The 17,167-nt window shown below is 41.4% G+C and overlaps 1 protein-coding gene across 5 annotated transcripts in view; it reads right to left on the bottom strand.

Moving 5' to 3' along the window:
* Positions 1–16,925, bottom strand: part of LOC139636465 (potassium voltage-gated channel subfamily KQT member 5-like) — a 120,139-nt gene extending 103,214 nt beyond the window's left edge. For 4 of the 5 annotated variants that reach the window (XM_071504574.1, XM_071504572.1, XM_071504571.1 and 1 more), the window contains exon 1: positions 16,338–16,924. In XM_071504574.1, the coding sequence (XP_071360675.1) occupies positions 16,338–16,678 (341 nt within the window). In that variant the 5' untranslated portion in view covers positions 16,679–16,924. Of the gene's footprint in view, positions 1–16,337 lie in introns of all 5 variants that reach the window. The other variant, XM_071504570.1, reaches the window with a different exon arrangement.
* Between the last annotated feature and the right edge of the window lie 242 nt (positions 16,926–17,167).

Genomic DNA, 17,167 nt, shown 5'->3' with positions numbered 1-17,167 from the left:
TCAAAACTGTATATATGTGCAAGCTGGTGGAGTACTGAATTTCCCTGAGGGGATGAATGAAATATCTATCAATCTATCTAAAAATAGTTTAATTTGTATCATCACCATAATATTCAGAGAATGTTTGACGTAACTAGAGATAGTTTTCTGTCATCAGTTATGAATATATACCCAGTGACTTTACCAAATTAAACATGCCATTACATCTGTAGTAACATCAAATGTCTACTCTCACTTGGCCTGACTATATTTAACTACATATTACTACCAAACCACTGCTTATTTCACCACCTCAGTTTGTGCTGCCCATTAACAGGTCCTCCAGATAAAAGGAGAAGGGATTTGTTTGCCACTTGGCTGTCACAGGTGGTAATGCAGCCATCAAACACGACAAACTGTCACAGGAATATTCACAACACACACATCAGGGAGGCAACAATAGTTCACAGGTGGCAAAGGTAGAGATTCAGAGTACAGAGGAATACTGCATGTAGATTTGTAGCTCTCTTACATCAATGTATGATTTACTTCAACAATTCAAAGGGATTATTTGGAAATGACTTACTTAACTGTTGTCATACTAGTGGTTTTGGGGCATTTACAAAGTACACTGCTCCTTAATCATGACAGGAAATTGGGAAGAGCTGAGTGTGTGTTTCACAACTGGCTGCTTTATTTTCAATTTTCCACAAAAGAGAAAACAGATAAAGCCTTACAGAGTGCTGCATGAGCATATGGGAGCTGCGGAGAGCAAAAATGTAGAACTCATAGTTTGAGGATTAGATCTAAATATAAGTTATGAATAAAATCTCTCATTAAAATATATTTAATTCTCCTATAAAACCAATAACGACGGTTGGTTTTCCATCTCCCTGCAAACTGCCAAGACCAATAATTCTACTTCACAATCCTCGCCACAGCAGCCAGGCTAAAATATAAATTACTTTGACAAATATTTTTCCAAAAACCTCAGTAGCCATATGTAGAACTGAGCTCCAGCGGAGCAGGAGCATGACTTAATCGTTGTGACAAGCCAGTCTGATGGAGATTCCAACAGAGGAGCTGAAACCTAGAGGACTTCATCAATGAACTATCAATACACATCAAAGAGCAGCACGTACTCCTAAATAACTTAGAAAAAACCATTTTTGGGATAACATGCCTGGAAAAGTTCTACATTCAAAGCCTCTCAGCTTACAATGCACCTCTACAAAGAACACACTAAGGCAGAGTATTCTTCTGTCAACATACCTTTCAAAACGCTTTCATCTATGATATGTGATCGGGCTACTGTGCTCCATACTAATCATTTCTCTCTGCAGTGAGGCTAGCCTATTAAAAGCCTGGGTGGGTAATATGACCCATGTGGTGCAGTCATTTTAGCTACTTGTTATTCCAACAAGCAGCTGTTGTGTGTTCCTGTTCAGCTTGATTCCCAAAATCCAACCCCTCCCACCCTCCCTCCCTCTCTCCCAACACACGAGCTGGCATGCTGTGGGGTCAAGCTTATATTTTGCAAAGACAAACACTCGGAGTTGATTTGTCGAGAGACAGGCAGACATGACTTGGCAAACAAAAGCGATGGGCAGCAGTTCAGAGTCAATTTAACAGACTTATGTTGGGATAGTAAGTGACATTCAAGCTGCTGTCTGGGATTCCTCATTATTTATCACTGATTTATTGGATACAAGGTCTCTCACGCACAGTTTGTAACACAGTCAGAACTGGTTACACTTGATTTTGAGCGGACATGATTTGACCCTGGGTTTCAGAGCATTAAGTACAGTATAGTTAAGATACTGCACTGTATGTAAAAATACTAATGTTGAACCCATGTGGCCCCATCCTCCCTTACGGTCGATTGAAAATGACACACCAGCTGGTCATAAACACACTACACAGATTACCACTGCTCTCTGTCATATACACACACTAATTCACTTCATACACTACAAAGCAAAAACACACACACAAACACACACACACACACACACTTGCACTTCTATCTTTGTGAGGACACTCATTGACACTCATAATGCATTCCCTAGCCCCTTACCCTAACCTTAACCATCACAACCTTAACCTAAACCTAAACCTAATTCTAACCATGACTCTAAAACCAATACTTAACCCTCAAAATGTGATTTGAAGGTATCTCAAAAAGTGAGGACTGTCCAAAATGTCCTCACTGTGTTAGTGAAATACTTTTTTTCGTCCTTACAATGTAGCAAGTACAAGTACACACACACACACACACACACACACACACACACACACACACACACACACACACACACACACACACACACACACACACACACACACACACACACACACACACACACACTAGTTAGAGTTACTGATATGATCATATCTCCTCGTCAGCTCCAGTCAAAGCACGTAAAGAGGGAAGGAAGCAGGCCAGAAAAATAGCTGCTCAGTTAAAAGAGAGGTCTCCCGTTAGATTTGATATAGAGGTGAGAATTACAACATGTATCATTTTACTCATGAGATACAGCAAACATGGGAGAGTCTGTCTTAGTGATACATAGAGCATGTAACAAATGTGCAAATGATTGAGACATTTCAAGGAGTTGAGTCATGAGACAATAAGTAAAGGTCATTTTCATTTCTCTTCTTAAACAACGGAGTTGTAGACTTTGACTTAACTTGAGAGTTACTCGAGTCAGACTTAAATCTGCACTACTACTGTAGATAGGCTATGTTATATAATTTAGGAATAGTTATTATAATTATTTGCCCTCTTGCCAAGAGTAAGATGTAGATGAGTTTCATATCTGAACCATAACTATAAAGCTACAATTAGCAGCCAGTCAGCTTAGTTTAGCACAAGGGGAACTGACTAGCCTGTCTCTATTGAGACACAATCACTTTGTTTTTTGTTTTTTTTAGATTAAACAACTAAGATGTCAGTCCTGAAGACTTCAGCCCTAGTTGATTTGGCAACACCTGCAGTTACAGGTAGGAACTATGAAATTTATGTTACACTGTTACACATTGTTGCTTTCATTTATAGTACACTTAGAGGAGACCTTTCATGGGCAGTAGATCAACTATTTTTAGTAGGTGTTGGTGGGAAAAATATTACACATAATCTGTATTTGGTAAAAAAAAAAAAAAAAAAAAATCAACTGACACATATATATATATATATATTTATTCATTCATTTTTTAATAATTTTTTAAAAATATTATATATTATAATTATTTGCTCTCCACCACCACACACACACACACACAAACACTCTTTCCGTCTACATGACAGATGACTTCGCCTAAGGTGACCTCAGGAGCAAACTTACCACTGATGTGTTCTGACAAGTCAGTTACAAGAAAATGCTAACAGAGCAATGTAATGGTTAAAACCACCCCAGCACTCATTCATACCTCAGCACTTTAACCTTTAACCTATCGCTGACTTCTCTGGTGCACGTTGTCTAATTTTGTGAGGGCAAATAAGAGATCACATTGGCTGCAGGCTCGCGTCGTGCGAGAGCCTGGAATAGTTTTGGGGATTCACTGGTTCAGTTCGCCTGAGGGGGGTCAGAGCTATGGGAAAAAATTTAAGTTGACCAAAAACTACGGCTCCCTCTCACAGAATTCAGACTCAGGACTGAGTTGACCCCTGACACTTGTGACTTGTAGCCATAAAACACAACCAAAGAGAAACTAGGCTACGACAAGAAACAACAGTGGATAGCTCATAAAAGGATTTCTGATAAATTATTTAACTTTTGATGAGTTATAGCTATTTTTTCCAGTCAGTTTCAAGATTTTAGGGATAAAATGTCAATAAAAACCTATTTTTTTGCACTTTGTAACCTCTCTACCATCTCTCCCTCTGCTAACTGTAGCTTTTTCTATGCTGCTTCTGGGCTGACCATTAGTTTTACCTTGCCCGTCCACACTGAGCTTTTTCTGTTCCCAAACAGAGAAGCTGTGTACAGGCTCACTGCTCATACCGTTTGCATCAAGGTTGCTCACTGCCCAGAGCAACCTCACATCTTTTCTGTATATCTGAATTTAAACATCAAAGCATGGACCACATAACTGGGAGGAAAGACTGGGAGGAAAGAGAAGAGGAGGAAATAAAGGCCAACATGTAGTGCAAACATGTCTCTCAGGTTTACATGACATGAGCACACACACACACATACACAGAGAGAGAGGGAGAGAGAGAGAGAGAGAGATAGAGAGAGAGAGGAAAAGCAATATTTTTATTTCAGTGCAACAGATAAAGATTTGTAGAACAACTGCTTTAATGCAACAAGAAACAAGAATCACTGAAAGCATCACTAGATGTTTTCACTCACAGCATCATTTCTCTGACTGTCTCTATTCTTTTTCTCCCGCTCTCTTTCTCTTCTCTCCTCTGTGCAGGCACATTATACACTGTGGTTGTGGGGGGGGGGTTGAGGGACAGACTGGCTACCCAGCTGCAGTGCTGCCCCTGTGGGAAAGACAGGGAGGTCAGAGGGCCTCTGGCCCGGCACCCACTACACTGCAGCATTATCAGGCTCGTGCCAAGCAAAAAGCCAGAGGCATGGCCTGGTGGTGTATCTCCCTGATGTGCTGCCGTTTGCTCCGAGCACCAATCTTCAGCATGTATGCTCACCCTGGCTGTGAATGTAGATGGTGGTAAATCCTTTGTCCTTGCATAGAAGCCACCCGTCACATCATGACAACTGTAGTGTGTAGTCTACATCACACTAGGACCAGGCATGGTGGCACTATTTTTGGACCAAGAGTGTCTTTCCTGAAGCATTTTGATACTGGGGGTCTTTTGACGTGCGCTGCAATATCAGCAAAAGTTGCATCGTCTTAAAAAAATAGTGTGAGTTTGTGTTTGATTAGTTTATTCTAAAAATGAAGCTTTATAGACAATTAAAGAGGAAAAAAATACATCCTGTATCCAAAGTGGACTCTTTCTCCCTGGAGAGTAAGGCAAATCATGGGAAGCTGAAATCCAGAGGAAAATGCATTGTATTAGGTATAATCAGATATTAGATTAGGGCAGTGTTTAGGGTTAGCTGTGATATTCCCACAGGGAGAGAACAGGCCCAAAGACCCATGAACACTAAACGCTGCATGCCTAAATATAGCATGGTAGCAGTGGCTAGGGCATGGCTTGTATCAGCCATGACTAACTGCTGGCCACGGTGGCACAGCAGTGACAGAGCGGCCAGTGGAGGCCACACCATGTGAATGACAGAAATGCACATGCAGCCAGGAGCACTCACTCTGATTTATTTTGTTTGCCTATTTTTTCTTTTTTTTTTTTTTTTTAAAACATTCTCAAGGAGGCAGCATCAGTTGCTATGGCAACAGAAAAGTGCTCAAAATTCTGTAATGACTAAAAAAACAATAGAAATAGGGTAAAAAGAAAGGGCAGAGCTGTAAGAGGTCACACTCTTCTCTCCTCAGTGCTAACGCTGGCACAATGATGACAGAAATGCAACCAAGCAGCGCTGTCTGCTCAGGCCACAGGGGAGAGAGATGAGGAGAAGATAAGTGGGAAGAGGCGATAAAGACTCCGCAGAGATGTGCTGTGCATTCAACGCTGTTACACCACTCACAGCTGATGGTATAGGTCATTCTGAATTAATGTTACTACAGTTGTGGAAGATGAGGTTTTTCTTGGGGGAGAGAGAAGAACTGACGAGGGGATGATGAAAAATAACATGAAATCACTGGAGATATTACAGTAAACTGAAGGTGACTCACTCAGTGCTTTGTCACACACACTGCAACCTGTGAAATGACTGGTTGGAACGATGAGCCACCTTCTTACCAGAAAATGAGAATAAAGGGGTGGCCAGGTGGAAAAACCCCCTCGCTCACAATCACAATCACCGCTGCTCAGCTGTGAACCAGAGTTCCTGTGTAGGCTGGGGGCTGAATCTGACAGGGGTCACAGGGGGGAGGAAGAGGAAATGAGCCACACTCTGATACAAGAGATTAATCTGCTTGTCTGCTTGCTGTGGGAGGTGTTAAAACATCGCAGCCTTTCAAAAGGAGGCAAACAGGTACTTCGGTGCGATGCTTCTTCTCTCTCTCTAGCTAAAAACACAATGCGCTCAATGCATGTGTATGTATAGGCGTGCCCTGTACCTCGGCCTTGGCTTTGTGTTTACTTTGTGCTCATCTCTGAAAACAGAACAAGGGGAACTCCCTCGGAGGATTGAAACATGATACCCACAGCAGGTGATCCCGATCAGCTGCTATTGTCCTCAAACAGGCACAGAGATTTACATATACATGGATACAAGAAATGCATGTGTGGTTCCACATAATTAATAATTAAGAATAAGAACATTTCCTGACACGTATCTTACCTGGTTTTTATTGCAAACCATTTTTTAAACAATTTCATGCAGCCATTGATTTTAGTTAATTCCAGTGCACTGTTAAGATCACACTGAAGAGACTTACAGTAATGTTTGAGATAGATAATCTACCATGGTGAACATTTAATCATGAGTTATTGTGTATAGTTGCTGTTTGGCCACACTGCTCATCTCACCTGTGTGTAACCGTTGCAGAAACTCTTGGTTTTCAACCCTAGGCTGTAATTATGTCAGTAAGTTAACAAAGCGTTAGGTGAAATGCAGTAGTTTTCTGGTTCTCCCTCTCTCTTACATTTATAAAGATATTAAATCAAACATTCTATTATTGATGGCCATTTAAACTCAATGTAAAAAGGGGTTTTTAATAGTGGAGTTTTTAAAGGCCAATATAATAACGATAGTTTGAGGCAGGAAAAAGCCGCTAGCTGATAAATCAGCCGATATAGTCTCTCCATGGGGTGAGGAGGATAGTGTTGTGTTATATATTCAAGAGATAACTTTTGTGGGGAGAAATAAACAAAAAGCTGGTAAGTTATGACATGAAGGCCACTCATGACCCTGGAAAACCAGTTGTTCCGATGTTTATCCCAGGTTCGCACAGGTATAGTCCATATTTTCTAACCCTAATCACCAGAATGATGTGATGAAGGTTTCAATCATAGAGGGGAGATTTTCTTCCTGAAAAAAATATCTCTGATGTAGTTGACATTGACACTTCGACGGTTGATCATAATCAGGAGTTAATCACATGGACACAGATATTTTGAGCCGAAGTCAGATGATCAGATATGCCCATTGGCCCATAGTTGTGCTAGGCTTGCACAAGGCTAGAGACAGCATGTGTTCAACAGTTATCTTCAGTCTGATGTGTTAATAATGACATTCTTTAACCAACAACCATATCATGCTCATCACGTATGAATAAATCTGTCTTTCATCTAAACAGAAATTATCTCCAGTAAACAATGGCATTAACTTGATTTAGCAAATTCAACTCTTCACGCAACATGGTGATGTAAGTCTGTTCTTATGTGAACAGTCGAGGCAGTGCAGCCGTCGACCAAAGTTCAACAGTTCTTTCTGTAAAACATCCCGTTAGTGACAATCTACCAAACCATAGTATGGTAGATTTTCCTCCGATGTTACGCTGAGGATGGGAGGCCTTTAATGTCTCTGAATAAATCCTGTGCAAGAATGGCGAGATGGTCGCTTTCTTTTGAGAAAATTGATAAATAGGCAGTTAAATTAGCCAGGATCGCCAAAAACATTTAAAAAAGGACACAGCCACTGAACTGAAGCTCCGTGATGTTGAATGTAAGGCCCACACTGGAAACAATGCGAGTTAATGATAGGCTAGCAAACATGACGCTTGTAATTAACAGAAATGTCAATGTTAGCGCTACTACAGTTGTCAGATGACAAATTAATCCATTGGCTTGTGCAAACATTAAACATTAACTAACGTTATACATTTTCATTATCAACCTGCCTGAATGATACAGTAATGTGACAGTGGAGCAAGTGCATCACTACTGACTTCACCTTTCACCTTTTGTTTTATTTGTTGTGAAATGAATGATGATTTCTGATTGGTTTCATGTCGCAAGGTAATATTAAACAGTCCTGAGTGAGGAACGAGTAAAATACTACAGTTCTGTTTCGATTTCAAGTAAAGTTGAGGATAACAGTAACACTACTGTCAGAGCAAAGGCATACTCTAGTATGTGTTAAACGAACCTCCCTACAGGGTTCAGGTAATTAAGTTTAGCAATAAGAGGCTTTTGTTTTGTTCAGAATTGTCAGATTCCCTACGTTTATATCACTTGCTACCTGGAGCACCACAGTACCACATTATCCTTTTAGTGACAGAATTTGAGCTTCCCACCCTGAGCGTGATGTCAGAGGAAAATGGCCCCGTGTGAACATGGTCTATTTAATCAGTCGACCTCTAGCAGAAGGATACTGGCGGCGGCAGCAGCGTTCACTGGCAGTGTGGGCACAGACATGTGCAAGCTGCAGCAGTTCAGAGAAGTAACCGTCACACACAGATGAGGTAGGAGGTGTGGCCCAGGCTTAAGCCTTTGAACGTGGGAGCATCTTGAACCCATCGATAGGAGGTTTTCCATGAAGTGAATGCTACACTCAAACATGAGTCGTTTCTGCAAGGAAACCAATCGAAAATAGTAAATGTATCATGTTTTATAAGTGTAGCATGCTTTGAAAAGTCTTCATCAGTAATGTAAAATATACATAAATTGCAGTTAATGGGCTAAATTACCAAAACCCCTCTTCTATAAAACATGACCCAAAACATAATAGCATTATGAAGCATCACATAACCACAATTCAATGCTTCAACTACTATAGAAACCATTCGAACGCACATTAGCTGACCTTTTATGTCTGAGTCAGACTTCCACTTCTCCTCGTTAAGATGTCACAGACAGACTTACACCATGAGTGTGTATGCACAGCTTCTGCTCCTCACTCTTGCACTCACGCAGCCAGGCGAGAGCCATCTGGACAAAGACATCACACTTCTGCTTTCTGTCACTGCACTGATCAAACCGGCCAGTTCTTCTGAAGCAAACAGGTCGGCACTGTTTACAGCACTTTGCTCTCACTGTTTATAAGAAGCTTCTTTCCATTGAGTCACAAACTCAAAAAGGTGACAGTGGGCCACGCTGTGTGCTGATGCAGAATGTCCTCATGTCACACAGGTTCAGAACATATACACTAGATCTATTGTGGAAATGCATCTACTGTGCACAGACAAACTCTACACCAGAAGGCAAAAAAACTCTCAAAGAGATCATGAGGAGGGGGTTTACAGGAAAAACAGATATTTCTATGTGGCAGAATCTCAATGGTTTGACTATAAATAAAATACACAACCGCACTGGGATTTAGAGCAGCATCTGATTAGTCTACTAAACATTTTATTGTGTCTGTTGGTTTCAAATACACAATAATGCCTATCAAACACAGCTGTCAGGATGGGCTCCTTTCCTGAGGCCTATAAAACCAAGTATCCCAAACAATTAACCAACTGATGGATATTTAACAAGTGAGAGCAGCGAGTTCATGCCACTACTCCATGCTCCCTGATTGTTGAGCGTGCCAGCTCAGAAACCTGAGGTGAAGGAACACTGTATCCTTTCCCTCCACACTTCCCTGCCCCTGAACATACTTACAAGGATAAGAGCTTGTTAATCCAGAGGTGAGATGAATGGCAGCACTGTGTATGTGTGTGCGTGAGCAGGAAGGAGGGCAGGCTGGGACCCCAGGGGCAACTCCACTCAGCACAAAGACCGGCTCAGTGCTGCTACTGTCACACATAGGGAACGGATAAAAATATACACTATTGGTCAAAAGTTTAGAAAACCCACAATTTTTTTAGTTTTATTGAGATTTAAGCAGCTCAAGTCCAGTGAAGAACCGTAAATGGTAGAACAGTAAACTACCCAAGGTAAAAAAGGCCTTTTCAAGGAATTAAGAAATTGGTGAAGCTTCTGTTGGTTACTTACAAACCCTCTGTCTGTACACAGGCAGTGTTACTGCACCCTCTGATGCACTGTTAGTAGCTGTACGTTGCTATCAGACTGGTTGGAAAAAGCCAGGAAACTGGTTGGTCAGGGGTTTGTCCCACAGAAAGATAATGAGCTAAAATATTTTCCAACTCATGGCCCACTCAAAAATGTTGGTGACCCCATAAGAATACAGAGGCCAAATAATATGTTCTCAGGGCACTTTTTATATCAATTTTATTTCTAATTCTATTCAACTTCACACTCGAACATTCAGGACCAAACTGAAAGCAATCTCAATTTCTTTTTTGTTTGACGAGGAGAGATCACTTGTCGATTCACCATCAACTCTCTTGTTTCTAACCAGCTATCCAATTTGATAATGCAGTTTTTGCCATGGATGTAATCTTTTAGCACAATCAGACAGATAGCAAACAAGTATACAACATTTTAAAAAATCATTTCTTTTTGAAACATTTAAAAATATGATTTATATTTGTATATATAATTACATCTTTTAACCAAAACTGTTCCATTTTGCAAATGATTTGTCAGCCCATTTGCACTACTTTCGCCCTTTAGTGGACCCATGCCCACAGTTTGGGAACCACAGCATTAGAGGAAAACACCCAGACGGAGGCTTCACACGATGGAGACCAGCACAGCCTCCAGACTTACTATATGGAGCTGGTTTAGGATGCAATGGACAGAAGGTAAACGGAAAAGCAAACTTATGCAACAGTGATGGGATGGACTTTCTGAGCGGTATTTGATTTCCATGGGAGTAAGAATGAGTCAAAAATTTTGAGTGAATTTACTGTTTTTTTAAAATCTGCAATTATTTGCTTTAATTTCAGAAACACTGAGACATTGAACTATGTAGATTTAACAGCTGATAAAATGGAGGCGTTATAAAACTTTTGATCAGTAGTATACATGTATGCAGGAGCTGTACAGTAAGCAAAAAAGTAAGTAAGTAGTAAGCAGTAAGTAAAAAATGCATCAGCAGGGAGTTACAGGGAATGTGTGAGAAAGACATTTACAGATGTTGTGATAATATTTGTTTCCTTTTACTTTCGATACCAATTGCAATACCTGAACTTGTGTATGGGCCGATACCAAGTACCATTAAAAAAAAATTTTAATCCAATGGTATCTGCTAACCCTGTATGGATATGATGGCTGTCATTGGTGTATACCATGGTTAAACCCTGTGTAAAACACAACAAAAGAAACATTTATTTTAGGGAAAAGCACCGTTTTTTCTGGGTATGAAACCATAAAATTGGTTACTTAAGTGTGTGGTATCTGACCAGTGCATAGACTCTACTCACTGATGCCTGATTCCAGGTATTTTAGAGGCACTTGTGATACCAGTATCAGTATTGGAACAACTCTAAAGATGCTATCCCAGTATAAACATATATGTATTGACAATGCCTTCCCCCTAGTATCTGCTGTGACTTTATGTTGCTTTTATTTTGAAAAACTAATATTAACTATACAGATAACACCTAATGAAGCTGACCCTGATGCTCTTACTTCTTCACATTGCAATTTTCAAGAAGTAGCTTCACCACGAGCTGTCTGTGTGTTAGACTGTGGAGCAGTCGAAGAAGATATATCACTGTGAGCATGATGCTGTGCTGTGTGGGCACGTCAAACAGATGATAACTGGATGCTGCGAGGGCAGGCTCGTAAGCACATTTGCTCCTCTGACCTGCTCCTAATGTGTCAGCTCAGACGAGGCAGATAAGGAAAAAGAGTTTTTATTTGTTTTTTTTTTTGCCTCCTGAAAGCACTGGATGATGAAATTGAACTTCTGTGAGTTATCTAAACAGTGTTACAGCTGTTCAAGCAGAATAGCTTGGCCAAATTAGTAGCAAGCACACTGATCCTCACAAGGCAGCATGTGTGCACACACACACACACACACACACACACACACACACACACACACAAACGTCAGAGTAAGAAATGACACAATACTGCATTTTCCCCACATGAACAATTTTACCACAGCAGCAAAACAATTAACTGATATCTGAGATAGTTAATAGTTAATAAAAAAGGATAATAGTATTAATAACTTTGATGAAGATAGAAGGTTTAAAAGAGGATTATTTTAAAGCAAACAGAATTATGTGTGTGTTGTGCCTAAACAATGCATTCAACCGTCTTTAAAAGATACAACACACATAAATAAATATGATATGATTTTCTAAACTTGTGTACGCACGTAACGTGCCAGTGTGTGGCTAAAATATCAGCTGATACTAACCTGCTCGATGGTTTATACTAGAGTTTACTCTTCCCATAATGCACAGAGAAAACATTTACACCATACATATTTGCTCGAAAAGCCTTGGATTACAGTGATTGTTTTAAGCTGCATTATTATTGTAATAATGTTCTTCTGTGTTGCCACTTGGGGATAACATAGCAAGCTGTAAACACAACACTGCAACCATGTCTGCTACAAATTACTTTTATATACAACTAAACTGCAACAGCAAAGATGTTTTATAGGAAAGATAATCAGTGTCTGGATCACGTGCAGAGGCATGGTTGGCTTAAAAAGCACACAACTGTCACACCACGTACTGGGGATTGCATCCACAGTCCTGTCTGAGCTTCTGCAACAAAAGCCCTTTGGTTAAGATTACAGAAAGATGGTGGTTTGGCTGGATGTCAACATGAACTTTATCTGTAACGTTTCCTTAAAGTTTAACAATGCTGTAGTCACTCGAAGTGGATATCTTCTAATATTTTGACAGATAACAAATACATTTCACTGACATGTTCAGTATAAACATATTTGCTTACTTGCCAAATAAGTAAATTAACATATCCTCATTACATTAATAAACAGTGTAATCCAGTCACAATTATTATTTGCGGTTGAGTTTAATATAAACTTAATTTCTAGGACACGGGGATGAACACTGACACATTATCACATTTCGATGCTGATATGCTGTCGCAGTTGGCAGTGGTGTTAGCCAGCAGTTGGTAATTTACATATCCAACAGACCTGGATTCATGTTTCCATCTACCCAACAAGTGTAAGTTCATTGCTCATTTTCCTTGCTTTGTTTTGGTCTTCACTAAAACCTGAGAGAAATATCTGGCTGCTAAATGCTCCACTGTGCTCACCAAGTAGTTGCTAAATTTGTCTGCTTGTTGTTTGGTGCTGGGCATGTAGTGTACAGTGGGTTTATAAGAGCTTTCTACTGAAAACAGCTGCGTACTGTGGCTGAAAATGATCAAAAAACAATTTACCACGCAATCAAAACAACTCCATAAGTAATTCTCTCTGTGTACTTCATTGCGACCATTGTTCTCCTGCACCCTTGTGATAAAAGGTAAACAAGTGTTTTGGAGGTGGAGTGCAAACATCATCATGTTATCACGCAGGTATGCAAGACACCGAAAGATGCAAAAACAAGTTCATAAAGCAGCAGAGAAGATGATTTGCTTAAAAACCTTCACCATGCAACAATAAATCAGTGCTTATGTAACATTTTCAAGAACATAAAAGTTTTTCATTTTCAGAAATCACTGAACCGCTGTACTACTCTTGATTGCACTGCACTGAATTTATTTCACTAATTGTCATTATCCGCTCAAGATTACAATAATCAAGCATAACACAATAAGTAGCTACACATCCATGTAAAAGATATGTTTGGCTCAAGTTTAGTTTTTTGTGAAAGTTTTCATCACAAAGCAGTGCAGCAGGAAACAACGACATCCCAATTCTTCTTAACTGAGATGATGCACACTAGATATTTGCCTCAGGGACAATCTGGTGTTGAGTATCAGTCTGTTATTTAGGGACTGGAGTCAGTGTTTCATCTACCGTAAGTTGGGTACTGGGGCAGCCACTGGCAAAGGTAAATAATGCACCCACCTGATCGCACCACCCTTTCCTGGGACCCCAACACACAAGGCTTTTCTTTACAAATTAGTAATACAGTAGATTTTTTAAACACATTTAGCCTCCAAAATCATTGTGTGGTTAAAAAGTGAAGTGGGCCCAAAGCAAAATATCACTCTGAGCCATTACTAAAGGATTAAGTCTGACCATGTATTCTTTGACTTTCAGTCCATTTCACTTTGTGTAAACTGGCTCCGCAACAGCAATTCTGATATTTTTAACTGCAGTAAATATGAAGCACAACTAAGCTGTACATACAGTAGATATCATGTTACTTCATAGATAAAATGTGACAATGATAACCTCTCAACTGCAACAATTGTCATATCAGCAGAACAGAACAACTTTCAAGGCCAGTGACCATCATAGCAACATTCATCAAAGGGCTGAGAGAGTTCAGCCTCTGCATTTCTCCAGCTCAGGCTCACTGCCACAGGGATGAAAGAAAATCATTCACCAACTTCCCAGCCACCCAACCGTGTATTCCTAACGTTCATGAGCGCTCATGTGAAGAGAGCCTGAGTCCAAGGATCCTCGTGGGTGTGCGTGAGTCAACACTTTCATAAGATAGGCCAATGTAAATTAGCATTTTGGAGTCAACCTTTTAGCAAAAGTGCAGACCAAAGGAAATCCAACAGTGCCTCTCCTTAAATTACAGCCCTAATAAAATAAAATAAAAATTTAAAGAAAGATATGGGAGGTCATTGTTGAGTTGAATGACCCCCATGGTGGTTGCTGACATCATTACAGTACCTCTCTGACATCACAAAGTCTGGACATGCCTCATAAAGAACAATTGATGGCTGAAACACTTTAACACCAAAATAAGGTAATATCACACGACTCTAGAAGGACTGTAAATCATCGTGTTCTTGTGTAAAATTTTAAGGTTTTTATCCTTATTTACATAATTTTGTTCCAAATAGGGGCTACTACAGCTCCAGATAAGAAAATGTGGCCAATAACGGACTGCAGTTTAAACAAAGGAGTGTTATACAACAAACTCCTCCTGAACCGTGATTTGTAAGAAACACCAGCTCCTATTTTCAAACAAACAATCGCATTTAAGCTTTCTGGTCACGCACAAATTAACCTGATTGGAGGAGGTTGTTGGGAGTTGAGGCCTGGACAGATCCATATTGTGCAACATCAATTTAAATCACAATCAGTGGATCCACTTTCGGGGAATAAGCACGCCTATCTGCACGAGGAAGTCAAGTTTGTTGAACTCCGACATGCAAATTTGCACCATTGACCAACAGCAGACTGTCTTAACAGTGCTGATCGCTGAGGTAACGGAGTGAAGGCATACCTCATTTGAATAAACTGAATAAACTTATTGTCCTGTTAGCGATCGAACTAACAGATTTGCTAATTGATTGTTAGCAAGTTAGCTACCACCCATCAAAAATGATGTACAATCCTTATAACTAAATGCTAGAGAGAGAAACAGCAGGGCACAGGGTAAACAGAAAGAAGTGGAGGTGGCACGGACACTGTGCCCCATTCACATCCTAAATTAATCATCACTGACCATACCACACATAACAAATAACACATAACACATGCACACCAACAGTAGTGTTGTCCTGTGCACAATTTGATATAAAAGTGCAAGTGACTCTCCTTGTAGCCACTCCTATTACAGTGCACACACACACACACACACACTCCTACACACAAACACTCCACCCACACACCCAAAAAAGACGGTGCTCTACAGTCAGCATGTGTCTCAACTTCCTTCCTCTCAGAAAGAGTCATGAAGCCACAACGACAGTTGCACGCGGGAAATCAAATGCAGCTGTTTGGGAGGACAGGGAGGACAGGAGGGACAGGGAGGACAGGGAGGAGACAGCAGGGCTAAAGGTGTTCCCCAGTCCGGACCTTCAGGAACCAACAGAGCCTGAGATCTGTTTTGAACAGTACACATGTGAAACTCACTGAGGCCCTCATAAATTCAGAAGACAACTAGGGACACAGCTCTGACATTTACTATTACATATCCATGCACTGGTGAAGCTGTGGCTGTGTGTGTTGTGAGTGCTTACATTTAAAGCTCCAGTGACAAAACAAAGACTGTTGCACTGTTGTAGTTATCAAGAGAGATAATGCGCAGAGAGGGGAACAGTAAGCCTCTCTTTGTGACAGAAACCTGGACTTAAATTTCAGTGGGCTCAGTCAAACAGCAGAGGAGGGATTCTCTCCGTAAGCTGCGAGACTGGCTCAGGGTAAGAGGTGCTCATGCTTTGGTGTATTTTTAAAGATGACACCCACACGAGTCACATGTGTCCAACCATCGTGTCCAAGAAGTGACAGAGTGATGTGTGAAAATATTTAACACTCGATCAGCAAGTGTCTGTTCACATTACATAAAATAAAGTAGGTTCGTTCTATGGTAAGGTGTTTTAGGTGGTTTGGGAATGTAGTGAACCTGCAGTGAGGAGCAGCATCAACAGGTGTGCAGCTTCAGATATTCACAAGTTAAGAAGGTGAACTCACACAAACGCATGGTAGATGAACGCCCAGGCTCTCGGTCTCTCCAGCACGTTGTACAGGTAGTTCTGGAGCCGCCGGTACCGCACGTTTCTCCGGCCGCTCTGAGCGCTGTATATGAGCGGCTTCCCCAGCAGGCTGAGCCGGGCACCCTGCTTCCCCCTCAGGCTCTCGGAGCCGGGGGCACCTGCGGAGGTGGAGGCTGACAGCAAGCCGTCTCCCGCGCTGTTCATCATCTTTCGTCCGGACTCCACATCCTTCGAGCCGTAGCCTTCGGTACGGTGCCCCGGCGATGTCCTCATCCAGAGCCCAGTGCCGCCTTCGTCGCCGCTGTGGTTCCGGGGCATGGCATCACCGGAGCGGGCATCAAGTGCGCGCTGCTCTTTTCAAGCATGCGTGTCCTCTGCGCGGTGCTTCCGCAGCGCGGCGCGGTGTTTGCCGTCCCACTCTGACCGCCCTCTTTCTCTCTGCTTCAACCGCCTCTCATTTACACAACCGGCGTCCTGTGCGCGATGTTGCCCTTTCAGACAAAACCAGAAGTTATTGTGCACAGCGTGCGGCCCTGTCAGACTGCGGGGGGTGGGGGGGTGGGGGGGCGTTCTTGCATTAATGATCAGCACTGGCTCCCTTTCCGTTCCTCCGCGCTTCACCGCCTGTTGCTTCAGCACACCGCTGCGCGTCTGCCGTGGACGCGCAGCGGTGTGTTTATATTGGATGTTGTGCCACAGTAAACAGTTAGATCTTTTTTTTTTTTTTTTTTAAATCTCTCTGCCGCATCTTTAGGGTTTCAGCTGGTGGCAGCTGCTTTTTAGGTGGCGTTGTTGCGCCAGGGAAGC

The sequence above is a fragment of the Trachinotus anak genome, unplaced genomic scaffold (genome assembly GCF_046630095.1).
Source record: "Trachinotus anak isolate AG129_WGS33_773 ecotype Australia unplaced genomic scaffold, CSIRO_AGI_Tana_v1 ptg000019l, whole genome shotgun sequence".
Classification (NCBI taxonomy): domain Eukaryota; kingdom Metazoa; phylum Chordata; class Actinopteri; order Carangiformes; family Carangidae; genus Trachinotus; species Trachinotus anak.
Note: the sequence above shows the minus strand (reverse complement) of the source record. Positions and strands in the feature narration are given on the sequence as shown.